The 27521-nt window shown below is 43.3% G+C and overlaps 2 protein-coding genes across 8 annotated transcripts in view; one reads left to right on the top strand and one right to left on the bottom strand.

The window, feature by feature from the left end:
- The window catches only part of S100PBP (S100P binding protein), a 45121-nt gene extending 22699 nt beyond the window's left edge, over positions 1 to 22422 (bottom strand). Inside the window, exons 1-5 of one of the 7 annotated variants that reach the window (XR_001887735.1) lie at positions 21370 to 21560; positions 10403 to 10519; positions 8586 to 9421; positions 7429 to 7517; positions 5213 to 5316 (exon numbers count right to left, since the gene is read on the bottom strand). Coding sequence is in view for 6 of the 7 variants with exons in the window: in XM_017884444.1 (XP_017739933.1) it covers positions 5213 to 5316; positions 7429 to 7517; positions 8586 to 9419 (1027 nt within the window). In the remaining variant the exon portion in view is untranslated. Of the gene's footprint in view, positions 1 to 5212; positions 5317 to 7428; positions 7518 to 8585; positions 9422 to 10346; positions 10520 to 21216; positions 21304 to 21369; positions 21561 to 21582 lie in introns of those variants that run through there. The other 6 variants (XM_017884444.1, XM_017884446.1, XM_017884440.1 and 3 more) reach the window with 6 other exon arrangements.
- YARS1 (tyrosyl-tRNA synthetase 1) overlaps positions 21820 to 27521 on the top strand; it is a 44982-nt gene continuing 39280 nt past the window's right edge. Inside the window, exon 1 of the mRNA XM_017884420.1 lies at positions 21820 to 21876. Within this exon, the coding sequence (XP_017739909.1) occupies positions 21820 to 21876 (57 nt within the window). The remainder of the gene's footprint in view (positions 21877 to 27521) is intronic.

The following is a 27521-nucleotide window of genomic DNA, read 5'->3' as shown; positions in this document are numbered from 1 at the left end:
AAAAAAAAAAAAAAAAAAAAAAAAAAAAAAAAAAAAAATCCATGAGGTTATAGTAATACTAAAATAATAGAAAATCTTTATAAACGAATGCTAGTTAATAACTGTAGAAGAAGTTATATATTCAGAAAATGAACATTGAGATGGACCTTTGCTCTTGTTGCCCAGGCTGGAGTGCAATGGCGTGATCTTCACTTGCTGCAACTTCTGCCTCCTGGGTTCAAGAGATTCTCCTGCCTCAGCCTACTGAGCAGCTGGGATTACAGGCGCCCACGACCACGCCTACCTAATTTTTATATTTTTAGTAGAGACAGGTTTCATCATGTCAGTCAGGCTGGTCTCGAACTTCTGACCTCAGATGATCCACCTGCCTCGGCCTCCCAAAGTGCTGGGATTACAGGCACGAGCCACCACGCCCAGCCAAAAAAGAACATTTTCTATGTAACTCCCAGTGCAATAGCTCATTCAAGCAAGGATCATCAATAAATGCTCAAGCAATCAGGTGAAGAGTTAGTTGTTGGGGAACAGGATATTCACATGGTACCAAAGCATCACCCCACAGATAATTTACTAATTACAAATGGGTAAATGTACTTTACAATGGATAGATATGGCAGTTTACACCTTAACAAACTTAGTATTACTATTTGTGGAACAACCTGTCATTAAGTGTCATATACGCCTCCTAATTTGATTAGGAGGATATAGTGTAGGATGAATACACGATAGCACCTAGGAATTATTCCTGCCAAAAACACTTAATTTGAATCTAATCCCACCTCTGGACCCAGCTTCTAGTTTACAGGAAATACAGAGAATGGAAGAACAAATTAAATGATACCACAAGAAACAGACAAAATTCAGAATGTGGGACAATCTATAAAACAAGTGACCTAAATTAAAAGAGAGTAAGGAGACAATAACTAAACATGTGAACTTTGATTAGATGCTATTTCATCAAAGTTACAAAAATACATTTTTGGGACAACTATGGAAATGGGAATATGGAATATGTATTAGATGATTTTTTAAAAGTTATGATTAAATATAAATTACCAATAAACAAAAAAGTTTAACCTTACCAATTATTAAAACAAAATGTTAAAATTTACCTATCAAATTGGTGACACTAAAAATTAATACAATTTTTTGGGGCAGGACCATCTGGTAACATGTAACAGTTTTTTAAATGTTTATATACTTTACCCAGCAATTCCACTTCTAGGGATTCATCCTATAGAAATAAGAGTTGTACATAAACATTTATTGACCAGAATGTTCACTGCAGCATTACTAGTGAAAATGGACACAGTCTAATTTACCAAGATGAAATAAATTATATAATAAAATACTTTGTAATCATTAAAAATCTTAATTTCACATATTTAACATGAAAAGTTCCTTAATACATTAAGTACAAAGAAAGCAGATTATAAACTATTAATATGTAATTTCCCTATATATAGTCTACCTTACAGGAAAGATAATTATCAAAATGTTAATTTTGTTATTTCTAGGTGGCAGGATGGATTTATAGGTGATTTTAAGTTTTTTTCTTTGTAGGAGAGAGAATCATTATTTCTAATGTCTGAAAATAAAAAATGGGCCAGGTGCTGTGGCTCATGCCTGTAATTCCAGCACTTTGGGAGGCCAAGGTGGGCGGATCACTTGAGACCAGGAATTCGAGACCAGTCTGGCCAAAATGGTGAAACCCTGTCTCTACTAAAAATACAAAAATTAACCAGGTATGGCTGCCCGCACCTGTGGTCCCCGCTACTTGGGAGGCTCAGGCAGGAGAATTGCTTGAACCCGGGAGGCAGAGGCTGCAGTGAGCTGAGATCGCACCACTGCACTCCAGTCTGGACAATAGAGTAAGACTCTGTCTCCAAAAAAAAAAAAAGAAAAGAATAAAAAATGAAAGACAGAACAAAGTTACTTTTCATAATGCTAGAGGGCACAACTAGAAACTACCACTAGAAGTTACAGGGAAGCCACATTTGACTCAACGTAAGGAATAACTTTCTAACAACTAGAATTTTCTAAGCAATGAATGACCTGCCTTATGAGGTAATGTGTTTTTGCATTATTAGAACTCTAAACAAAGGCTAAATGGTCACTTGGCAAAGATATATAGAACAGATTTATGTGTTAGGAGATTAAAGAGAAGCTCTTAATTGTCCTTTTCTACTTTAAGTACATATAGTTTCACAGAAAGTTTTCCACTTGCAAGGATACTAGAAAGGAAGTGGTATTTCTTTTTAAGTGTTATTATAAAACAAAAAAAATGCGGCACTAAAGACATTATACTTACATTAGAATAATGGAATTGAAGGATGATTTACTTTGTTACATTCTACATCAATAATATATACATTATTGATAAAGTGAAAAGAGATAACTAACCCAATGGAGAGGATTCAAACTGAACTGGCAAGAACTACATTTGAATCTACTCCTTACTAATTTCTCTGTGTCTGATAAGAACCTGAAGAATTATACTTTTTTAAGGTTAAATACAATAAACATCTCAAAAAGGAGGACAGAAAGTACTATGCTCCCCTTTTGTGCTTCTGGTTGCACTATAATTCACATACAAATGGAGGAAAGGTGAAGAATACAGCACTCCCGCCCTTGCAATATGGTATATAAAAATCTTATGATTTTGGATGTAGGAATACTGGGCAATGGAAGTGACAGAAAAACTTATTATACTGGGTTCCTGGAAGGCAGAAGGAAGTGCCAGAGGTCTGTGAAATTTTTAGAGTAATTTGTAATGTTGAAAAAAATGAATGCCCTAAAAGACGTGCTTAAAAAACAACTTTTTAATTATGGAAATTGTCAAATATACACAAAAGTAGAAAGTGGACTCACCACTCACCTTCATTTATCAACATTTTATCAAAGCTATTTCCAGTATTTTTTGTCTGTGATTTAAAAACAAACACTAGATTTAAGGCTATTTTACCTACAAAAAATTCAGTATGAAAAGATATCCTTTCTTGTTGATAACAGCAACTATTCAATAAATGTTAGTTGCTAGAGCTAGGTACTGTTCCCGTATAATTTTCATGTAAGCTAAGATTTGGTATTATCCCCATTTTACAAATGAGTTTTTAATGGCTCACCCAGCCAGTAAGCAGTGGTGCCAAGATGTGAACCCAGATGTTAACTCTAGACTAGACTTTATTCTCTCAACCACTGAAATATGCTGCCTATTCACTATAGTTATTCTAGCTACTCTTTATGGGATATAGATTGTTGTGGTAATACAGTGAGAGGAACTGCTAAATGGGGAAAAAGACTGAAAATGATGTTATAGGGTGAACGACTGCTCTTTGCTTTTCTTGGGAAACTTTCTTTAAATGCTCCAAATGAGAGAGAAAACGTAACTGGATATCATCAGTGTCAACTGCCTAGGATATAAAAAAAGGAGTCAGCTCACAGAGGGAAAAGCAATGACATGACTAGGCCTCTTCCACAGAGCTTGAATATAGACAGATTTCTTTTAAATTTGCCCCTCCAATGGTGGGGGGAGAGGTGGAGAGGACAGGTTTCTCTACTTCTACCAGACCTAAAATAGTTCTAGCAAAGGGATCTCACAAGCAGAGGGCTAATAAATCAGTATAATATTTGGTTGCTTATGAAATATTCAGTGAAAAAAGGATAGGGGATAAAAAAATTCTTCTGACTGATGTCTCTGAGTTCTAAACCTTTCACTCATAGTCTTATAACTAAAACAAACAAGAAAAACTACTACATAAGTCAGGATTTGTCAAAAGAAAGAAGAGTCTCCTCTGCAAAAGGACCAAAAATTCTCCTAAAATGCTCCCTAGTGATTTACAATAGATTTTAGAGTAATTAAACTAATTATCTTCTCTGTGGAGCTCACATAGGGCATCCTCCTTCCCCATCTTCCACTTTTCCCAAACACAAGTAGAAGGGCGCCTTCCCTGCTCCTACTGTACTTTATATGTAATTCTATCAGAACACTAATCAATATTGCAGTGTAATTATCTTCTTCTCTGGGCTATGAATTCCCAGAGGGCCAAGACCCTATCTTACTCCTCTTTACATTTCCAATTCCTTTTCTTCCTACCTACCACCACTGAAATACTCGAGAAAAGTTTGCAGAATGAATAAAGATGACAGAACATGGATTTTTTTTTTTTTTTTTTTTTTTTTTTTTTTTTTTTTTGAGACAGAGTCTCATTCTGTCACCCATGTTAAAGTGCAATGGCATGATCTTGGCTCACTGCAACCTCTGCCTCCTGGATTCAAGCGATCGTTGTGCCTCAGCCACCCGAGTAGCTAGGATTATAGGCATGTGCCACCACACCTGGCTAATTTTTTTTTCCCAAAAGAATACAATTCGGCTAATTTTTATAGTTTTAGTAGAGATGGGGTTTTGCCATGCTGGCCAGGCTGGTCTTAAATTCCTGGCCTCAAGTGACCTGCCTGCCTCTGCCTCCAAAAGTGCTGAGATTACATGCATGAGCCACCACGCCTAGCCTGGAGTGATCTTTTTAAGAAGTGATTCTTTTATCAGTATAAAACCTCCCTAACCCCTTCACCTTCAGTTCTTCCCACAAGTCTCCCCTTTAGGAGCTTTCCCATCAGCCAACAGTTCAGGCTGAATGATAACATGGACTGTAGTCTCTTGAGAGCTGGAGAAAGAATCTAGTCACTTTGGTTTGCAATTATCTTCTGATGAAGAGGGGAGAACACAACTTGAAGGATCTGGAAGGTAGCCAAACCTTTCAAGAGCTTTTATTCAGAAGCCAAAATGCAGAATGGTATTTGAAATGCCTGCTTTTACATTTAAATGCTTGAAGGTAACAGGGAAAATAAAACATTGCAAATTTAAGAAACCACTGATTAGTAAGCAGCACCTGGTCATCCACTTCCATCATTTTTCAGACAAAAAATCCCTAGCAAAAATGTACAGGTCTGGGTTAAAGCCCTCAGCCATGAGGGAGGCACCTTTCATGTACTGTTGTAAGCGTGCTTAGACCCCTCTCTAATACTGGTTAACCAAACCACTTTGAGAATTATCTAGTTAGGCAATCCCTTTAAGTGAAAATCTTTGAGTAAGGAAGTTATCTTTCTCAAGAATTTAAGAAAATTCTAAACAATCTCCCAGTCAGTTTAAGCTGTTACACTGGAAAGAGAAAGTTGCATCACATGTTTTTATGCCTTTCTTTGGTTACCATGTTACCTTGGTTAGTGTCCTCTGGGTCTTCTATATGAGCAATGACACTCCTGAGATAAAGCTGCTTCTGCTGTTCTAGATTTGATTGTGAAAACGTCGGAACATTAGTCCTTGAATAAAGCAAACCAGAAAAAAGAAAAACAGCCCATTAGAAACAGGAATACAGAGCTTTGTAGAGAGAAGTGATATACTGCTGATCGATTAGAACTAAGTTTCAGAGGCAAAATTATCTTTATGATCAAGAGGCAGAGAACAGTATTAGCCAAAAAAAATTAAATAAAATGGAGTATAGAATCGAGAAAAAAGAAGAGAAGCTGTGTGTGGTGGCTCACACATGTAATCCCAGCACTCTGGGAGTCTCAGGCAGGAGGACTGCTTGAGGCCAGGAATTTGAGACGGGCCAGGGCAACACAGCGAAACCCAATAAATTTTTTTTTTTAAATGAGCTGGACATGGCTGCATGTGCCTATAGTCCTAGCTATTCAGGAGGCCGAGGAGGGAGGATGACTTGAGTTCACGAGTTCAAGGCTGCTGTGAGCTATGATCACACCACTGCATTCCAGCTTGAAGGAAATAGATACAACCTCCTGCTAACAAGGAATAGAAAGGTGAAGATTACCTAGTCCCTAGAGAAAGAAAGTATTTGTTGAGTAACTCCAGGTTAGTCAGAAAATAGCTAACTTTCTAGAGTGAAATTGAAAAGTTAAATGGGATAAAGACTGAAAAGAATCACTATATCTGGCAACCAGCAACGGTGACCTTGGTGAAAGCAATTTCTGGCCCATACTCATACTGACTGACTGTACTGAAGAGTCAGCAGATGAGAACATTGAGATTGCAAATTCATTACTGTCCCAAGTAGCCTGAGTTGTGAGTTTTTGATATCACTTACATTGTAAACAATTCACAAGATTTCTCTCAATTATGCAAACAAAATAAAAAAACAGGAAACTGAGATTCAGGGTCTTAGTCAAAGGAAACTTTAGCCTTATTTATAACAATTTAAATATTTATTTTATTTTTTATATAAGGTCTGTCTCCCAGGCTGGTGTGCAGTGGCATGATCTCGGCTCACGGCAACCTCTGTCCCCTGGGCTCAAGCAATCTTCCCACCTCGGTCTCCCTAGTAGCTGGGACCACAGGTGTACGCCACCACACCTGGGTATTTTTTTTTATTTTTAGTAGAGGCAGGGTCTCGCCATGTTGCCCAGATTGGTACTGAACTCCTGAATTCTAGCAATTGGCCCACCTCAGCCTCCCAAAGTACTGGGATTACAGGTGTGAGTCACTGCGCCCAGCCTAATTAAATTTTTTAAGCAAAATAAATATAATAAATGTATAAGCAAAATAAATATAAAATGTATAATCAAAAGAATTTTTTAAAATCTCACTGTAAGGAAGCTAATCTGATTCAACATTTAAAAAAAAGCTTCTCAGGCCGGGCGCGGTGGCTCAAGCCTGTAATCCCAGCACTTTGGGAGGCCGAGACGGGCGGATCACGAGGTCAGGAGATCGAGACCATCCTGGCTAACACGGTGAAACCCCGTCTCTACTAAAACTACAAAAAACTAGCCGGGCGACGTGGCGGCGCCTGTAGTCCCAGCTACCTGGGAGGCTGAGACAGGAGAATGGCATGAACCCAGGAGGCGGAGCTTGCAGTGAGCTAAGATCCAGCCACAGCACTCCAGCCCCAGCGACAGAGCGAGACTCCGTCTCAAAAAAGGACCATGTAGAGACACTGCCATCTCCTGGCAACAAGAGAAAAAATTGAAAAGGTGACACAAATTTGCAACCCCTACTAGAATTTTTTTTCAAGGGCAGTTGTATGCAACTTAGGAGAGATGACAAAATGATTTTCTACTAGTTGTATTTTAACATTTTGGTTAAAATTATTCTAACCTTTTATCATATATGTGATCAGGCTGCCCCATGCATAGAAGATATCTTACATTTGTAGTGTTTTCACTAATATGTCTATTTTGCTTTCAAAATAACCCTGTAAAGCAGCAGAGAAGGCATCATTAGCCTTATTTTATACATAAACACTGAGGTAAGAGATTAACTGACTTGCCAAAAGTCACATAGTTGGTAGTGCTGGAACTTCAAGTTTGCTTACTCCTGGAGCAGGGTTTTCTTCCCTACACCAAGAGGAAACAGGAGGGGAAGAAAGAAATTGAAGAGAACCAAAAGAAGTCAGAATATTTAATTATACTTTACATTACCTGGTCTTGGTTTGTAGAACAGGAATGACTTTGCCTAGTCTTCTCTCATGGCCTTTCATCTTCCCAAAATCCTTGTTAAGAATATCCTGCTTTTTTGAGGAAAAGGAACGCAAAAGGAAAGGTGATTCTCAGTTACAAGAAAACCACTGAAAACAAGACTATTTATGGAAATATTTTTTAACCAAAGGCTACAAAAGCATATTCGTGAACACTACTGTGTACCACATATGACAGCAGTGCTTTAAAAACAACTGTAATCTTAAAAAAAAAAAAAAAAAAAAAAAAGAAAAAAGAAACCCTGGCCAGGTGCAGTGGCTCACGCCTATAATCCCAAAACGTTGGGAGGCCAAGGCGGGTGGATTACCTGAGGTCAGGAGTTTGAGACCACCCTGGCCAATATGGTGAAACCCAGTCTCTACTAAAATACAAAAATTAGTTCGGCATGGTGGTGCACATCTGTAATCCCAGCTACTCGAGAGGCTGAGACAGGAGAATTGCTTGAACCCGGGAGGCGGAAGTTGCAGTGAGCTGAGATCATGCCACTGCACTGCAACCTGAGGGACAGAGTAAGACTCTATCTCAAAAAAAAAAAAAAAAAAGAAACGCTATGTGGCAGGGATTATTACACTCATCTGGCAGATACGGAATCAGGTTCAAAAAAGTTAGGTAAATTGCCCAAGATTTTTCAGCTCTTTCATGGCTGACTCAGAGATAGTGCTGTATCTTAATATATAGCATGGCAATAAAGATTGAGACATAGGCTGAAACCCAAAGACAGGAAAAATAATAGAATTACCATCTTAGTAATTATTCAACAGAGGGTAATTTAATACTATGTACCAGGTGATATAAATACATTATTTCATTAATCTTTATTATACTATGAAGTATTATTTACTGCAATTTAGATAAGAAATGTGGGGAAACATAGAGGCTAAATAATTAGCCCAGGGTCACAGTGCTAGTCAGGATTAAAACCCCAATTTGTCTGAATACAAAGCTCTGCCAGATTATAACAAATGTACCACTGTGGAGTAGGATGCCCACAGCAGGGGAAGGTGTGTATGTGTGGAGAGAGCGGGTATATGGAAACTCTGCTATACATCTGAATAAAAATAATTTTATTTTCCTCTTCACCTTGAATAAAATGTACTTACTTTGTTCGATGAGCTGGAAACAACCGGAGATCTCATCTCACAGCTTGACTTGTGTGAACCACCACTTCTGCAGGATGACTCCATACTAGAAGGAGTCTCTGAATGGTCTGAGATCCGAGAGAACACAGACGTAGGGTTCTCACTGTCAGGTATATTTTTATCAGAGACAGCTTGTTGAAAGTTATTGTTTGAAGAAGAGAGCTGGGGCCTATCCCAGGCAGAGTTATTGGGGCTGACCCCTTCAGATTCAGTACAAAGTTTGCTTTCATTTGGGCTAAGACCATCTTCTCTCATCTCTTCTCCAAGGGAAGAGAGTTTTTCAGTATCTTTGGATGAATCAGTCTCATCCTTATCAAGCAAAGCATCACAAACTGTTGGATTAAATGGTGCAACAGTTACTTTTATAAGATTCTTTTCTAGTACAGAGCGTCTGTTTAACGGTTTAGTAGGAGTTGGTCCATGACCACTTGATGTACTTAGCTGAGGTAGTTTGAAGAGGTCAGGGGTCTCAGCTACTGGTCCCAAGCTATACGATGAATTTTTCTCTTTGGGGCTATCAAGTAGAATTTGACTCCCTCTTTCTCCCTTCTCAACATGCCGACCATCATCTTCCCCAGAAGACTGCTCATATGATGGGTCATCTTCCTTCAACAGTGCATCAATCTCTTCCTCTGTGTAATTTACATCACCATCATCTTCTTCTCCCTCTGACAGCTCCAGCAAGGAGTCATCCAATCCATCCTCATCCAAGGAACCCCAAGAAAATGGGGCACTGTCTTTAGGCAACAGAGAGGTACCAGAAGACTGTTCAGAGGGCACCCGTGAGCACATCATTTCTGGAGAAATAAGACAGTTTCACTGAGGAAGAGAAAATAACCTTATACCAACTCCAGTCCACTATATGTGGGTAATATTCTAATATTTCAAAATCTTTGCACTATGCCTTGTAGCATAAGAAATAATTTTTTTTTTTTTTTTTGAGACGGAGTCTCGCTCTGTCGCCCAGGCTGGAGTGCAGTGGCCGGATCTCAGCTCACTGCAAGCTCCGCCTCCCGGGTTTACGCCATTCTCACGCCTCAGCCTCCCGAGTAGCTGGGACTACAGGCGCCCGCCACCTCGCCCGGCTAGTTTTTTGTATTTTTTAGTAGAGACGGGGTTTCACCAGGTTAGCCAGGATGGTCTCGATCTCCTGACCTCCTGATCTGCCCGTCTTGGCCTCCGAAAGTGCTGGGATTACAGGCTTGAGCCACTGCGCCTGGCCAAGAAATAATTTTAAGATATTTAACCTTAGCAGAAACATGGAAATACATGTTAGAACAATGAGATACTTTTTGCCTATCAAAATGGCAATAATTAAGATGCCATGATAATCTGGATTGGTGAGGATGTGGAGAAACAAGCATTCACACACTATCAGTAAAAGCGTAAGTCAGTATGGTATTTTGTGAAGAGTAATTTGACTATACCATTTGACCTGGCAATTTCACTTCTAGAAATCGGTCCTTCATATATACATACATGGATGTTCAAAGTAGCCAAATCCTGGAGGCAACCTAAATGTCCATTACCAAGAGAACTGTTCAGTAAATCATGGTACGTTTGTGCTATGGAGTACTTTTCAATTATTTAAAAACACAATGAAGTAGACCTGTATGTACTATCATGGAATGATATCTACAACATACAAACAAAATAAATGTATATTATGTAAAATGTATGAATATTCAGTTTACACTTTAACACAAAACAAATATGTATTACTTTTGAAATAAAACAAAATTCGAGAACACAAGAAGGTAAATAACTGTCTTCCATACTGTGTGGAGCTGCTGGAGCAGTCTCTGCCTTTGCCACGAGACCAAATGGAAAAAGGTTTCAGTTCCTGCTAGCTGTTCCTTTCAGGAGACTTGTCAAAATGATTGACTCCCACCTTCCTGCAGGCAAAAAGAAAATTAGAGGATCTTCTCATCACTTTCAACTCTGCTAATTACAAAGTCAACTGTATTATGCTTTAAGGTGCTCGATGTATTAATTTTAATCTTGATTTTTTTGTAATACCAGAAAGTTGGATTTTCTGAGTCAAGAACACCAAAGAAAAAAATCTTCAAAGAAAAAAAAATTATGCAACTAAGAGAACTAGTTTTGTTCCTCCCAACAATTTGTACTTTTTTAAGACTATCATCTACTTTAGTAGGATGAATACTGGCGTGGGAGTCCAAAGACCTGGGGGTGTAGTCCTGGTTGTATCACTAGCCAGCTCCAATAACTTGGGTATGCCACTTGACCATTTAGACTTGTTTCTTCATTTACAAAACGGGAAAGGGATGGAAAAGGGGTGCTAGGCAATGTCTAAGGTTCCACCAAAATCTAAAATTTAATCATGATCACACACACACAATTCTTTAAATACATATATAGAAAAAACGCCAAAAAAAAAAAAAAGTCATTAAAGATACAAACACAAGCCTGGGCAACAAGGTGAAATGCTGTCTCTACAAAAAAAAAAAAAAAAAACAGAAAAATCGGCAGGGCATGGGGGCACACGCCTGTAGTTTCAGCTACTCATGGGGCTGAGGTGAGAGGATCACTTGAGGATGGGCGGTTGAGGCTGCAGACAGCAGTCATTGTGCTGCTGCACTCCAGCCAGGGTGACACAGCAAGGCCCTGTCTCAAAAGAAAAGTGAAAAAAAGATACAAACAAAAATTGATGACTACTATAACTTGCAGGGACCATAAAGATAGGTCAAGGTCAGACTTTGTATCATTTTACTTTTCTACTTGAATAATTAGTTGTACAATTAAAACCTAGTTTTTTAAACAGCTAATGATAGACCTAATCTATAATTATTTTCCAGATGGGAAAGGTGATAAAATGCTAGTATTTCACATATCTGAGAAGTATAAGAAATGCTTAAATACTGAACTCAGTAATTTGGAAAAGTACTGTAGCCTTGTTAACTGTAAAAATTTCCCGTACTCCTTGACCCTCCATGCCACACCGAGTTTTAACTTTAGTTCATGCATTTTTTTTTTTTTTTTTCTGAGATGGAGCCTCGCTCTGTTGCCCAGGCTAGAGTGCAGTGGCACAATCTCGGCTCACTGCAAGCTCCGCCTCCCGAGTTCAAGCCATTCTCCTGCCTCAGCCTCCCAAGTAGCTGGGACTACAGGCGCTCGCCAACACACCCAGCTAATTTGTTGTATTTTTAGTAGAGATGGTCTCGATCTCCTGACCTTGTGATCCACCGGCTCGGCCTCCCAAAGTACTTGCGATTATAGGCGTGAGCCACCGCACCCAGCCTAGTTCACGCATTCTTTTAGAAGGTATTTTTTGAGGTACAATCATCACACAGCACAAGCTGCGTGATATGTCTCTTTATGATTTCCAAGAAATCAAGATATAGCTCCCACTCTCATAATGTATAATATGTAATGTATAATCTTGCTAGGGAAATAACACTTAAAATTAAGCACCAATATGAGATAATATAAAATGGTACGGACAGTAAAGTACTAGAGAAAGAGAAGGGAGGGTTTACAGAATTTTAGAACTAGAAGGGACCTAGTTAAACGTACTCATATTAGAAATGAAATAGGAGGCCCGGCGCGGTGGCTCAAGTCTGTAATCCCAGCACTTTGGGAGGCCGAGACGGGCGGATCACGAGGTCAGGAGATCGAGACCATCCTGGCTAACACGGTGAAACCCCGTCTCTACTAAAAAAATACAAAAATCTAGCCGGGCGAGGTGGCGGGCGCCTGTAGTCCCAGCTACTCCGGAGGCTGAGGCAGGAGTATGGCGTAAACCCAGGAGGCGGAGCTTGCAGTGAGCTGAGATCCGGCCACTGCACTCCAGCCCGGGCGACAGAGCGAGACTCCGTCTCAAAAATAAAAAAATAAAAAAGAAATGAAATAGGAGAAAAATAAATATTAAATACCTATTGTAAACCAGGTGCTCTGAGACACATTCTATAACTCTTTAACCTCTCAACACAACTCTGTAAAATTAATCTTATCAAAGAAATCATTTTCCGTTGTATTTAAATTCAGAGCTGCTAAAACTTATTTTATTTTACCAATACTGTATTCCAGCAATTGTGAGAGTTATAGGTGTTGAAGCAGCTGCCTCTATGAAAAGTAATTTCTCTGCATTAGTGACTGAGTTATTTTATTTATTTTATTTCTTTAGGAAGCAGAAAAAAAGTTTACTTTTGGAAAACGTTCTTTGATTTAAGAAAGTTTATGGTTGTCAGGCACAGGTATCACAGGCACTGGGGTTAAGCAGCAACATTTCTTAGATGCCCTTTCTGAGCCACTGCCCCCAATTCTGACTCCTTACAAAATGTCTAGTTCAAGCCCTTGGTTGGCCAAATGGAGAGTTCAACAGATTTTCCCTCTTGGGAAATTAAAATTCAGAAGTATGAAGTAAGTTAACCAAGTACACATAGCTAATAATGTTAGAACAAGGATTGAAACCCAGGTCTAATTCCAAATGCAATGTTTTTCCCACTATGTCTGTGACAGACTTGCACAGGATTGGTCAGCAAATGGCAGAGCTAGAATCCAAACTCAGGCCTTCCAAATTCAGTACAATCTATAACAAACTGTGCAAGAGTAAAGACTAAAGAGGGTTTTTGGTCTCTTGAAAAAAATATTTTAAGCCACCTTAATAGGACCAATATCCTTCATAACCATTGCAATAATCAATTCCTACACGACATGACATCCAGATGCAAAAAGATGGGCTTTTCTGAGCTTATGTTCCAACAGATCTGGGAACAAAAGCATACAAAACAACACCATATATATGGTATATAGAGAGAGGAGGAGATAATTTTAATTTTTACAAATCATTTTCTTTCTGATGTTATTTCCTCTTTTTTTTTTTTTTTTTTTTGAGACGGAGTCTCGCTCCGTCGCCCAGGCTGGAGTGCAGTGGTGTGATCTCGGCTCACTGCAAGCTCCACCTCCTGGGTTCACGTCATTCTCCTGCCTCAGCCTCCCGAGTAGCTGGGACTGCAGGCGCCCGCCACCTCGCCTGGCTAATTTTGTATTTTAGTAGAGACGGGGTTTCACCGCGTTAGCCAGGATGGTCTCGATCTCCTGACCTCGTAATCCGCCTGCGTCGGCCTCCCAAAGTGCTGGGATTACAGGCGTGAGCCACCGCACCCAGCCATTTCCTCATTTTCAAAACTATTTATTATGAAGAATGTAAAACATATACATAACACAATAGTATAATGAACCCCACATACCCATCACTCAACCCCAACGACTATCAACTCATAGCTAATCTTGCCCCATCCACTTTCCACCTTTACCAGATTATTTTGAAGCAAATCCCAGGCATTGTATCATTTCATCTGTAAATAACAAGAATCCCTTATCATAAAATATACAGTTCAGATTTCCAATTATCTTATGTCATTTTTTTTAAGGCTAAAAAATAATCAGTATCCAAATAAGGTCCACACAATGTGACTGGCTGATAATGTCTTATGTGTATTTTAATCTAAAGATTTCAGATCTTTTCCCCTGCAATTACTTTATTAAAGAAACAATATGCAAGATGGCTTACACCTGTAATCCCAGCACTTTGGGAGGCTAAGTTGGGCGAATCACTTGAGGCCAGGAGTTCGAGACCAGCCTGACCAACATGGCGGAACCCCATTTCTACTAAAAATACAAAGAAAATTTAGCTGGGCATGGTGGCATGGGCCTGTAGTCCCAGCTATTCAGAAGGCTGAGGCAGGAGAATCGCTGAAACCCAGGAGGCGGAGGTTGAAGTGGGCAAAGATCACACCACTACACTCCAGCCTGGGTGACAGAGTGAAACTCTATCTCAAAAAAAAAAAGAAAAGAAAAAAGAAACAGGCCAGGCGTGGTGGTTCACACCTGTAATCCTAGCATTTTGGGAGGCCAAGTGGGGTGGATCACGAGGTCAGGAGTTTGAGACCATCTGGACCAACATGGTGAAACCCCATCTCTGCTAAAAATACAAAAAATAGCTGGGCTTGGCCTATAATCCCAGCTACCCCGGAGGCTGAGGCAGGGGAACTGCTTGAACCCGGGAGGCGGAGGGTGTAGTGAGCCCAGATCACGCCACTGCACTCCAGCCTGGGCAACACAGCAAGAGTCAGTCTCAAAAAACAACAACAACAAAAAAATCACAATACCACGTATTATGTATGGTATTATGTATGGATACATATATCACAAAATTATTATAATACGCATGAATGGCCAGAGTTCAGGATGGTCTTGATCTCCTGACCTTGTGATCCACCCGCCTCAGCCTTCCAAAGTGCTGGGATTACAGGCGTGAACCACCATGCTCCACCAACATTTTATTTCTTAAGAAAACAATATCTCATCTTAGGCTACATGACAATAAATAAATAAGGGAAAAAAAAATAGCAAGAAGAGACCTGAAACAAAGATGGCAACCTAAGATAAAGCAGTATGGTAGGTATAATAATGTTCACTATTATGTTACTTTTATACTGTTAAATTATTGTTATTTTTTTGACACAGGGTCTCAGGTTTGTTGCTCAGGCGGAAAACAGCCGCGTGATCATAGCTCACTGCAGCCTTAAACCATGGGGCTGCTGGGACTACAGGTGCATGCCACTATACCCGGCTAATTTTTTATTTTTATTTTTTGTAGAGACATAGTCTTATTATGTTGCCCGGGCTGGTGTGGAACTCCTGGAGTCAAGCAATTCTTCCGCATAGGTTTTCCAAAGTGCTGGGATTACAGGCATTGAGCCACCATACCCAGCCACTATACTTTTTGATATGCTTGAAACAATAAAAACATTTTAAAATTATGAAGTCAATGGGAAAGATACAATGATTACACTCTGTGAAGTATCAAATGTCCTCAAATATCACAGTACCTACCTGATAGGGTTGTGGCAAGAATTAAATGAGATCATGAACATAAATTTAGCACACTAGAGGCATGACATAAGAGACAACCGGCCAGGTGCGGTGGCTCAAGCCTGTAATCCCAGCACTTTGGGAGGCCGAGACGGGCGGATCACGAAATCAGGAGATCGAGATCACCCTGGCTAACACGGTGAAACCCCATCTCTACTAAAAAATACAAAAAACTAGCCGGGCGAGGTGGCGGGCGCCTGTAGTCCCAGCTACTTGGGAGGCTGAGGCAGGAGAATGGCAGGAACCCAGGAGGCGGAGCTTGCAGTGAGCTGAGATCCGGCCACTGCACTCCAGCCTGGGCGGCAGAGCAAGACTCCGGCTCAAAAATAAATAAATAAATAAATAAATAAATAAATAAAGAGACAAATAACTGGTGGCCACAGTTATTATTTCACCCCACCACCAACCATCATTGCCCTGACCCCTGGTGTCTTAAGAGAAGCATAAGGCCAGGTGTGGAGGCTCACGCCTGTAATCCTAGCACTTTGGGAGGCCGAGGTGGGCAGATAACCTGAGGTCAGGAGTTCGAGACCAGCCTGGCCAATACGGTGAAACCCCGTCTCTACTAAAAATACAAAAATTGGCCAGGCGTGTGGTGCACGTCTGTAATCCCAGCTACTTGGGAGGCTGAGGCAGCAGAATCGCTGCAACACGGAAGACAGAGGTTGCAGTGAGCTGAGATTGCGCCACTGCACTCCTGCCTGGGTGACAGAGGGAGACTCCATCTCAAAAAAAAAGCATAGGAACGGTAGGAAAAAAGAGTGCTAAACTGGTAGGGAACTTCCCCTAGACCCTGCCTGAAATTATCTAATATACTCTACTCTCATGTAGTTTAATCCAGCATTCAATCATATTGTCACTAAAGACCAGACTAGATAGACATCTGAAATATTAGGCAAATTATGCAAATTAATGTTCACTGAACTATCCTTTACAGAGGTACTGGACCTCAGCAATTCACTTCAAATCTCTGAACCTCAACACAGATGAGAACACGCATCTAAAAAGGGGGTAAATACTGTTAACTTCAAACAGATTATCATGAGAAAAAAGAGGATGTTTATGAAAGTCCTATAAATCTAAAAGTTCTATACCAAAAAAACCTGGTATTTAATGAATGTGCAAGGGGGGAAATCCTCAGATAAAACTAAAGTTCTTCAGTGAAATTCCAAAGACAGCCTTACTTATTACTTCTCTGTCAAAAGATGGCTTGCTTACTTCTCTACCATTCTTGGTACTTGTCTGGTAACCTCCACTTAAAATATAGGGATCCCCCTTTTTTTTTTTTAATTTTTGAGACAGGGTCTCACTCAATCACCCAGGCTGGAATGCAGTGGCATGATCTGGGCTCACTGCAACCTCTGCCTCCTAGGTTCAAGCGATTCTCATATGTCAGCCTCCCAGTAGCTGGGATTACAGGCGTCCACCATGCTCAGCTAATTTTTGTATTTTCAGTAGAGATGGGGTTTTGCTATGTTGGTCAGTCTGGTCTTGAACTCCTGGCCTCAAGCAATCCTCCGGCCTCAGCCTCCCCAAGGGCTGGGATTACAGGCGTAAGCCAGCATGCCTGGCCATATCCCTTTATTTTTAAGGGAAGAATATTTTTCCGATCTCCTAATTCTATCTCTTAGTTCCTCTACACCCCATCCTTTCTGTGACCCCATTCTGTCCTTCCACATCTCTCTCACCTGTCCACCCCCTTCTTCACACTTCAGTTTACCACCCCCTCTCTCTGTTCTCGAACCTCCTGGTTGCAACCTCAGAAACTGGTTCCCTTTCTATTTTTATTTCACCTCAGAAAACCTACTGCCTTCGAGCACAAAGCCTTACTTTATTGAGGCCACTAAAACTGCAACACCAGATGCAAACCCACATCCTCTTTCAAGCTCTAAAGTCAAGACCATTACCAAGCAGGGTCTGACAGGTACAGCCAAGGGCAGAGATTATTTCCAGTGGACAAGACCTCCCCCTGGCCTTTGATTTCCAACCTTTCCCAAATGCAATACATGCGAAGCACACAGCACAAAACGCACTCAGCAGGCTTTGTTATCACTCCATAAAATACATACAACATTTACAAAAAATCAAAATGAACTCAAATTATCTGTAACAGTTTTGCAAATTCCTTCGAAGTAACTAAAAACACCGCAGGACGGAAAAAACAACCCAGGGCTGCAAATCTTTGCTTTAGGTAACATTTCACTAGATGAGGGTGCCAGGATTCTCCTCCCACATGGGCACAGAGAACAGATTTGCTAAGCTGAAGCAACAGGTTTCTTTTAAAAAAGAAAATGTGCTTTAAAACACTTCAGGCAGGTCTGCTAGAGCTTGGAGTCCCTAATAAATACACAAAACACTGGAGATCAGGTTAGGGCAGGCGGTGGGCAATTCAACCACTTCTAGGATCTTTCCAAGACCCACCGAGGTGCTGCTTTCCCTCTTGCCCTAGAAGTAACTGGTGACGCCGCCTCCAGCCCTTGAGGACCCGGAGAAAGGGTGGCCTAGGCCCAACCTTTGGAGGATACTGCCTTGGCTCTCTCTCACAAATGCAACGGCCTGAGACGGTGTCGCCCTCCAGGAAGGCCCTTTGCATCTCCCTCCTCCGGAGACACCGCGAATTCCCGCCTCCCGGCGGAAAGCGGGAGAAGCGAGAGTTTTCTCCCCGCCCCTCCCCCAGTAGGGGCACACCCGCCCCTCAGCAGGCCTGGGCTTTGCGCTCCTCTCCCGGGAACCACCGTTCTCAGATCTCCCCGGGGAGTGGGCCGTCCACTTCCTGCCCCTACCCGCGAGACGCGGCAGAAAAGCCCGCGGCTATCTTNCCTGGCTAACACGGTGAAACCCCGTCTCTACTAAAAAATACAAAAAACTAGCCGGGCGAGGTGGCGGGCGCCTGTAGTCCCAGCTACTTGGGAGGCTGAGGCAGGAGAATGGCAGGAACCCAGGAGGCGGAGCTTGCAGTGAGCTGAGATCCGGCCACTGCACTCCAGCCTGGGCGGCAGAGCAAGACTCCGGCTCAAAAATAAATAAATAAATAAATAAATAAATAAATAAATAAATAAAGAGACAAATAACTGGTGGCCACAGTTATTATTTCACCCCACCACCAACCATCATTGCCCTGACCCCTGGTGTCTTAAGAGAAGCATAAGGCCAGGTGTGGAGGCTCACGCCTGTAATCCTAGCACTTTGGGAGGCCGAGGTGGGCAGATAACCTGAGGTCAGGAGTTCGAGACCAGCCTGGCCAATACGGTGAAACCCCGTCTCTACTAAAATACAAAATTGGCCAGGCGTGTGGTGCACGTCTGTAATCCCAGCTACTTGGGAGGCTGAGGCAGCAGAATCGCTGCAACACGGAAGACAGAGGTTGCAGTGAGCTGAGATTGCGCCACTGCACTCCTGCCTGGGTGACAGAGGGAGACTCCATCTCAAAAAAAAAGCATAGGAACGGTAGGAAAAAAGAGTGCTAAACTGGTAGGGAACTTCCCCTAGACCCTGCCTGAAATTATCTAATATACTCTACTCTCATGTAGTTTAATCCAGCATTCAATCATATTGTCACTAAAGACCAGACTAGATAGACATCTGAAATATTAGGCAAATTATGCAAATTAATGTTCACTGAACTATCCTTTACAGAGGTACTGGACCTCAGCAATTCACTTCAAATCTCTGAACCTCAACACAGATGAGAACACGCATCTAAAAGGGGTAAATACTGTTAACTTCAAACAGATTATCATGAGAAAAAAGAGGATGTTTATGAAAGTCCTATAAATCTAAAAGTTCTATACCAAAAAAACCTGGTATTTAATGAATGTGCAAGGGGGGAAATCCTCAGATAAAACTAAAGTTCTTCAGTGAAATTCCAAAGACAGCCTTACTTATTACTTCTCTGTCAAAAGATGGCTTGCTTACTTCTCTACCATTCTTGGTACTTGTCTGGTAACCTCCACTTAAAATATAGGGATCCCCTTTTTTTTTTTAATTTTGAGACAGGGTCTCACTCAATCACCCAGGCTGGAATGCAGTGGCATGATCTGGGCTCACTGCAACCTCTGCCTCCTAGGTTCAAGCGATTCTCATATGTCAGCCTCCCAGTAGCTGGGATTACAGGCGTCCACCATGCTCAGCTAATTTTGTATTTTCAGTAGAGATGGGGTTTTGCTATGTTGGTCAGTCTGGTCTTGAACTCCTGGCCTCAAGCAATCCTCCGGCCTCAGCCTCCCCAAGGGCTGGGATTACAGGCGTAAGCCAGCATGCCTGGCCATATCCCTTTATTTTAAGGGAAGAATATTTTCCGATCTCCTAATTCTATCTCTTAGTTCCTCTACACCCCATCCTTTCTGTGACCCCATTCTGTCCTTCCACATCTCTCTCACCTGTCCACCCCTTCTTCACACTTCAGTTTACCACCCCTCTCTCTGTTCTCGAACCTCCTGGTTGCAACCTCAGAAACTGGTTCCCTTTCTATTTTATTTCACCTCAGAAAACCTACTGCCTTCGAGCACAAAGCCTTACTTTATTGAGGCCACTAAAACTGCAACACCAGATGCAAACCCACATCCTCTTTCAAGCTCTAAAGTCAAGACCATTACCAAGCAGGGTCTGACAGGTACAGCCAAGGGCAGAGATTATTTCCAGTGGACAAGACCTCCCCTGGCCTTTGATTTCCAACCTTTCCCAAATGCAATACATGCGAAGCACACAGCACAAAACGCACTCAGCAGGCTTTGTTATCACTCCATAAAATACATACAACATTTACAAAAAATCAAAATGAACTCAAATTATCTGTAACAGTTTTGCAAATTCCTTCGAAGTAACTAAAACACCGCAGGACGGAAAAAACAACCCAGGGCTGCAAATCTTTGCTTTAGGTAACATTTCACTAGATGAGGGTGCCAGGATTCTCCTCCCACATGGGCACAGAGAACAGATTTGCTAAGCTGAAGCAACAGGTTTCTTTTAAAAAAGAAAATGTGCTTTAAAACACTTCAGGCAGGTCTGCTAGAGCTTGGAGTCCCTAATAAATACACAAAACACTGGAGATCAGGTTAGGGCAGGCGGTGGGCAATTCAACCACTTCTAGGATCTTTCCAAGACCCACCGAGGTGCTGCTTTCCCTCTTGCCCTAGAAGTAACTGGTGACGCCGCCTCCAGCCCTTGAGGACCCGGAGAAAGGGTGGCCTAGGCCCAACCTTTGGAGGATACTGCCTTGGCTCTCTCTCACAAATGCAACGGCCTGAGACGGTGTCGCCCTCCAGGAAGGCCCTTTGCATCTCCCTCCTCCGGAGACACCGCGAATTCCCGCCTCCCGGCGGAAAGCGGGAGAAGCGAGAGTTTTCTCCCCGCCCCTCCCCAGTAGGGGCACACCCGCCCCTCAGCAGGCCTGGGCTTTGCGCTCCTCTCCCGGGAACCACCGTTCTCAGATCTCCCCGGGGAGTGGGCCGTCCACTTCCTGCCCCTACCCGCGAGACGCGGCAGAAAAGCCCGCGGCTATCTTCCCGCCAGCAACAGCCTCCCGCCGAGCCGGCCGGGACAGAGGCGGGCCCCCACCCCCCACTGGGCAGGGACTGCAGACGGCGCTCCCCGACTCTCAGACGACCAGGGAGCTCCCCTTTTCCTCAGCGGGGTGAGGGGCATCTGTCGCCCGCCGACTTGGAGGTGGGGGGCAGGGACATTCCCTCGCCATCACCTCAGGAGCTAGACTGCTTCTCGCCGCAGGGCGTGGGCCTCCCAATCCCTCCAAGGGGCGGACGGCGTGCGCAACCCCCTGGAGAAGCAACAGGCGCCCCCATCCCCCTCCAAGCCGGGTAACGCCGACCCCCTCGTCCCTCCCGCTCTTCACCTCCGGAAGCCGGGCCAAAGCCTGGGCGAACGACTGCGCCTCACTCCGCCCCCTGCGCCATTTTATCGCCCCTCCCCGACCTCCCCCACCCCGAGTCCGCCGGGCCAACGCCAGGGGGAGGGCAAACCAGCAGTGATTGGCAGGAAACCGTCCCGCCTCTAGGAGGGTTGTGCCCCGCGCAGGCGCTTCAGCCCCGCCCTCCGCACCGCCTACCGTGCCCGCCGGCTCCACCTTTTCCCGTCTCATCGACCTGCTCGACTCTCCGCTGCTCCTCACTTTTTCCGGCTACTGCCGGGCGGGGAGGGGTCCAGGCCGAGCAAGCGGAGCGCCGAGCCCAGCTGATGCAACCTGGCTGGACTCGCGTGACAGTTCCCGGCACGCGGCGGCGACGGTGACCCAGGAAGGGGCTCTGGTGCCGGGCTGAGCAGGGGAAGCAGGGGTAGCGGAGCCATGGGGGACGCTCCCAGCCCTGAAGAGAAACTGCACCTTATCACCCGGAACCTGCAGGTCAGGCCTGGGGGTTGGAAATGCGCCGTTGGGGACTAGGAGCCCGAGGTTCAGTGATTTTGAGCCCCATTACAGGGTTCTAAGTATGTGGGGCCGGGGTCTCGGCGCTGGGGCAGCTCTGAGAGAGGCTGTAGATCTCACTGCTGGTCGGTCAGTCAATCAAGCAGCCCTTCCCTGGGTTCCACAAGCACAGCTGGCTCATCTCTTCCGTCCAGTTACCTTGTGTTGGAGCCAATCTTTGAATCCAGGACTCCCACTCCACCACCCTATTAAGTGCCAGACCTGGTGCTTAGTCGCTGGGGATACGTCAAGGGCCTGCCAGAGCTTGTCTGAAGGGGATCAGACGTTAAAAATGACCCATTACGGTTCAAGTAAGTACTGGAGGATGCTATACTGGGAGCTTTAAAAGGAAAAAGAGAAGGAAGCCTTCCCTGAGGAAGTGACCTCTAAACTGCGCCTTGAAGGTGATGGATACCCCACTCCTCATATGTTACGATTGTTACGAAGAACTACGGGAGTAGAAGTTAACCAGAGGAAGAATGGAAGAATGACGAGGGAGAGCATTTCAGATGGAGGGAACAGAAATTGTGGCTAATTTAGCTGGAGTGGAGTGAGCAAAGTTATGCGGAAGCACTTAAATATTTATATTGCTTATTCCCTTAACTTTTTCAGGCTTCTGACTATTGTCACCTTATCAGGGAGGCATGATTTCCTACCACTTTATTTAAATAACAAACCCTCTGGCACCAGCACTGCCCCATCCCTTGCTCTGCCTTTTTTTTTCTGTTATTATTTCTACATGCTATACATTTTATTTGTTTATTTGTTTAGGAGAGGTAGGCAGGGTCCAAGTCACGGGGGCCTTGCAGGCCTTTTTCTGTTCAATTTTAAATTGTGCTTTCTTCAAAGAGCAGTGATACATCAGTTGGGCCACGCTCTGCCCTTTTTTTTTTTTTTTTGCGATGTAATTCACATACTATAAAATTCACCCTTTTAAAGTGTACAATTCAGTGGGTTTTAGTATGTTCACAAGGTTGTGCAACCATCACACTAATCTAATAAAACTTGCACCCATTAGCAGACGCTACCTATTACCCGCTACTCCTAGCCTCAGGGAAACACTAATTTATTCTCTGTCTCCAGGTATTTGCCTATTCTGGGCATTTCCTGTAAGTAGAATCATACAATGTGTGTCTTGTTGCGGCTTTTTGCACTTAGCATAATGTTTTCAAAGTTCATGCATGTATTTGCACCTAATAGAACCTCGTTCCTTTTATTGTTTTGTTTTGTTTTTGAGACAGAGTCTAGCTCTGTCGCCCAGGCAGGAGTGCAGTGGCGCGATCTCAGCTCACTGCAAGCTCCGCCTCCCGGGGTCCACGCCATTCTCCTGCCTCAGCCTCCCGAGTAGCTGGGACTACAGGCGCCAGCCACCACGCCCGGCTAACGTTTTGTATTTTTAATAGACGGAGTTTCACCGTGTTAGCCAGGATGGTCTCCATCTCCTGACCTCGTGATCCACCCGCTTCGGCCTCCCAAAGTGCTGGAATTACAGGCGTGAGCCACCGCGCCCGGCCGAACGTCATTCCTTTTTATGGTTGAATGATACTCTGATGTATGGGTATACATTTTGCTTTTCCATTCATCGGTTGATGGACATTTGGGTTATTCCATTCACAACTTAGTCTTTACCAAAGGTTTTTGCATGCTTCCCTTAGCTAGATTCTTTGTTTCCTATTCTCTCTCCATAAAATAGTGCTGGTTGGAGACTAAAAATACACAAAACTATTAGAATTTACTCAATTGGGTTTTTTGTTTTGGGTTTTTTTTTTTTTTTTTTTGAAACGGAGTTTCGCTCTTGTTGCCCAGGCTGGAGTGCAATGGCACAATCTCAGCTCACTGCAACCTCTACCTCCCGGGCTCAAGCGATTCTCCTGCCTCAGCCTCCTGAGTAGCTGGGATTACAGACGTGTGCCAACACGCCGGGCTAATTTTTGTATTTTTAGTAGAGACGGGGTTTCACCATGTTGGCCAGGCTGGTCTCAAATTCCTGACCTCAAATTATCCGCCAAACTCGGCTTCCCAAAGTGCTGGGATTACAGGCGTGAGCCACCGCACCCGGCCTCACTCAGGTTTTAAAGGCTAAGTAATGTGACATCTCCCTGGATGGTGAGAACCCTCCAAGTGTCCACATAGTCGGGATGCTCTTGAGTATGCGGGATCAGCTACCAAAAGACTTGGAGCACAGGATTTTAACAAGTCCTGGTAATACATGATTCAAACTAGCAGTCTATCATGGTTTCTAATAGCCTCCAAAACTGTAACTTGAGGAAACACTACAGCCTCTTATCAGGGGTATACTGGCCTCTTGGAATTTTTTCAATACTGTCATAGGACAAAAAGAAATCATTAAAGGTTTGTAAAAAGGAAAATGAGTTTTAAAGAAGTTTTTGAGTTTTAAAGACTATCTCTGGCTACCTTTTAGAACATGGATTGGAGTTGCCAGGCACAGTGGCTCATGTCTGTAATCCCAACAGTTTGGGAGGCCCACGCGGGCAGATCACTTGAGGTCAGGAGTTGAAGACCAACCTGGCCAACATAGTGAAACCCCATCTCTACTAAAAATACAAAAATTTCTCGGGCATGGTGGCGGGAACCTGTAATTCCAGCTACTTGGGAGACTGAGGCAGGAGAATCGTTTGAACCCGGGGGCAGAGGTTGCAGTGACTCAAGATTGCATCACTGCCCTCTAGCTTGGGTGACAGAGCAAGACTCCGTCTCAAAAAAATAAAAAAAAAGAACATGGATTGGAGGGAGTAAGAGTAGATTTGGGAGACCTGTTAGGAGAAGTTACAGTAATCCTGGTGTGATCTGATGGGGCCTGGATTTGGGTGGTGATGTAGAGGCAGAGAGAAATAGGAGGGCTGAAGAGCAGTTTTGGAGTCCTTGAACAACTCTAAATGATGGTACCATTTACTGAACTAGGAGTGAAACTATCAGTGAAAAAGATGGTTGGGGAGTGAAGAAGTCAAGAGCATGAGTTTTATTTTGAACACGTTGAGTTTGAATGATTGGGTTGATAACAAGAACATGGTTCTGTATATGGGCGTGAGCAGGAGATTTGGGAGTTACTGGCTCACAGTGGTAATTGAAGCAACTGAAGGGGATCAGTTAAGGAGACTGTAGAGTAAGAAGATAAAAGACCAGAGCCCCAAGGATTGCTAATATTTATTGACTAGGAAAAATAAGAACAGTTGCAAAGAAATCTAAGCAGGCAGAGAAGAGAAAAACTAAGAGAATAAAATAAAGGAGACCAAAAGGGGAGAGTGCTTCTGGGAGGGAGTGAGGACTAAAAAATACTCATTGAATTTAGCAACATGAAGGTCCTCTGTGATCTTAGCAAGTTTATGTGTGATGTGATACGGAATTTAGTGGTATGATGTGGTATGGAATTCAAATTGGAATGGGAGATTAGGAAATGGAGACCAAAAGAAGAGACAACTGTTTCAAGAAATTGGCTATGAAAGGAAGGAGAGTGAGTTAGAGGTACGTAAACCAAAAAGTATCTGAGGCCAGGTGTAGTGGCTCACACCTATAATCCCAGCACTTTGGGAGGCTGAGGCAGGTGGATCATTTGAGGTCAGAAGTTGAGACCAACCTGACCAACATGGTGAAACCCCATCTCTACTAAAAATACAAACAATTAGCTGAGTGTGGTGGTGCACGCCTGTAACGTCAGCTACTCTGGAAGCTGAGGCAGAAGAATCACTTGAACCCCGGAGGCGGAGGTTGCAGTGAGCAGAGATCACAGCACTGCGCTCCAGCCTGGGCGACAGAGTGAGACTCCATCTTAAAAAAACAAAAAGTATCTGAGACAAGTCTCAATGAATTTAGAGGTTTCTTTTGCTAAGGTTAAAGACCATGGCACCTGACACAGCCTCAGTAAGTTCTGAGAACATGTGTCCAAGGTGGTTGGGTTACAGCTTCGTTTTATACATTTTGGGGAGACAGAAGTTACAGGCAAAAACATAAATCAATACAAGTAAGGTATACATTGGTTTGCCCAGAAAGGGGGTGGGAGTTCTAGGTTATAGGTGGATTCAAAGATTTCCTGATTGGCAATTGATTGAAAGAGTTCAACTCTGCCTGAAGAGTTGAAGTCAGCTGAGTTAAGATAAGGAGGGTTGTGGAAGCCATGGTTGGTTTTTTTTTTTTTTTGAGACATAATCTTGTTCTTGTTGCCCAGGCTGGAGTGCAATGGTGCAATATTGGCTCACTACAACCTCCGCCTTCCAGGTTCAAGCGATTCTCCTGTCTCAGCCTCCTGAGTAGCTGGGGTTACAAGCACCTGCCACCATGCTCTGCTAATTTTTGTATGTTTAGTAGAGACAGGGTTTCGCCATGTTGGCCAGGCTGGTCTCGAACTCCTGACCTCGTGATCCACCTGCCTTGGCCTCCCAAAGTGCTGGGATTACAGGCCTGAGCCACTGTACCCAGCTGAAGCCAGGGTTCTTGTCATGTAGATGAAGCCTCCAGGTAGCTGGCTTCAGAGAGAATTGATGGTGAATGTCTGTTATCTGACCTTAAAAGGTGTCAGACTCTCCAGAAAAGACTTAGTATGGGCAGGAGATTTCTCTACAGAACGCACATTTCCCCCCACAAGAGACAGTTTTGCAGGGTCATTTCAAAATATGTCAAATAAATATCTTTTGGGGTAAAATACTTTGATTTCCTTTAGGGTCTGCTATCTGTCTTGTGGTGCTATACCAGAATCAGGTTGGAATTTGGTATCTTATTGCTACAGAGAGTTTGTTTTGTCAATCTTACTGTCTGTGTTTTAATCTTCATGCTGGTCAGTTGTGCCTAAACCCCAGAGGATCACTAGGTGGGGTGGCACGTGCCTATAATCCCAGCACTTTGGGAGACTGAGGCCAGAGGATCACTTGTGTCCAAGAATTCAAGATCGGCCTGGGCAACATAGTGAGACTTCTCTACTAAACCAAAAAAACTAGCCAGGCATACATGCGCTGGTAGCCCCAAGCTACTAGGAAGGCTGAAGTGGGAGGATTGTTGAGCCTGGAGGTCGAGGCTGCAGTGGGCTGTGTTTGCACAACTGGACTCCAGCCAGGGCAGCATAGCAAGATCTTGTCTCAAAAAAATAAGTGAATAAATATACTCCAAAGGGAGAAGAGTATAATGAGGCAAGTCAGACCCTTCCTTCCTGCGTTGGCCTGAACTAGTTTTTTAGGTTTATTTGGGATCCCGTTGGCCAAAATGTGGAGTCCATTCCATCAGTTGCGGGGCTTAGAGTTTAGTTTTGGTTTACAGGTAGCTACAGGCAAAGATGCAGTTAGGGGCATGTCCCCACTCCCCAGCATCGGGGGTGATACTAGCAGCAGCATCAACTTTACATTGGCTCTCTCCATGTTGTAACTGAGCAAGTTATATAGAAACGCCACACTCTGAGATGAATTCAGGAGTCCTTTATTAGCCAGCGACTGAGAGACGGCTAGTGCTCAAAATTCTCTCGGCCCTGAAGAAGGGGCTAGCTTTTCTTTTATACTTTGGTTTAGAAAGGGGAGGGGGAGCCTAGCTGAAGTAATCTTACAGAAGTAAAACAGGCAAAAAAGTTAAAAGACAAATGGTTT

The sequence above is a fragment of the Rhinopithecus bieti genome, unplaced genomic scaffold (assembly GCF_001698545.2).
Source record: "Rhinopithecus bieti isolate Rb0 unplaced genomic scaffold, ASM169854v2 scaffold_13029, whole genome shotgun sequence".
Classification (NCBI taxonomy): domain Eukaryota; kingdom Metazoa; phylum Chordata; class Mammalia; order Primates; family Cercopithecidae; genus Rhinopithecus; species Rhinopithecus bieti.
The sequence above is the reverse complement of the archived record's forward strand: the minus strand, read 5'-3'. Positions and strand labels throughout refer to the sequence as shown.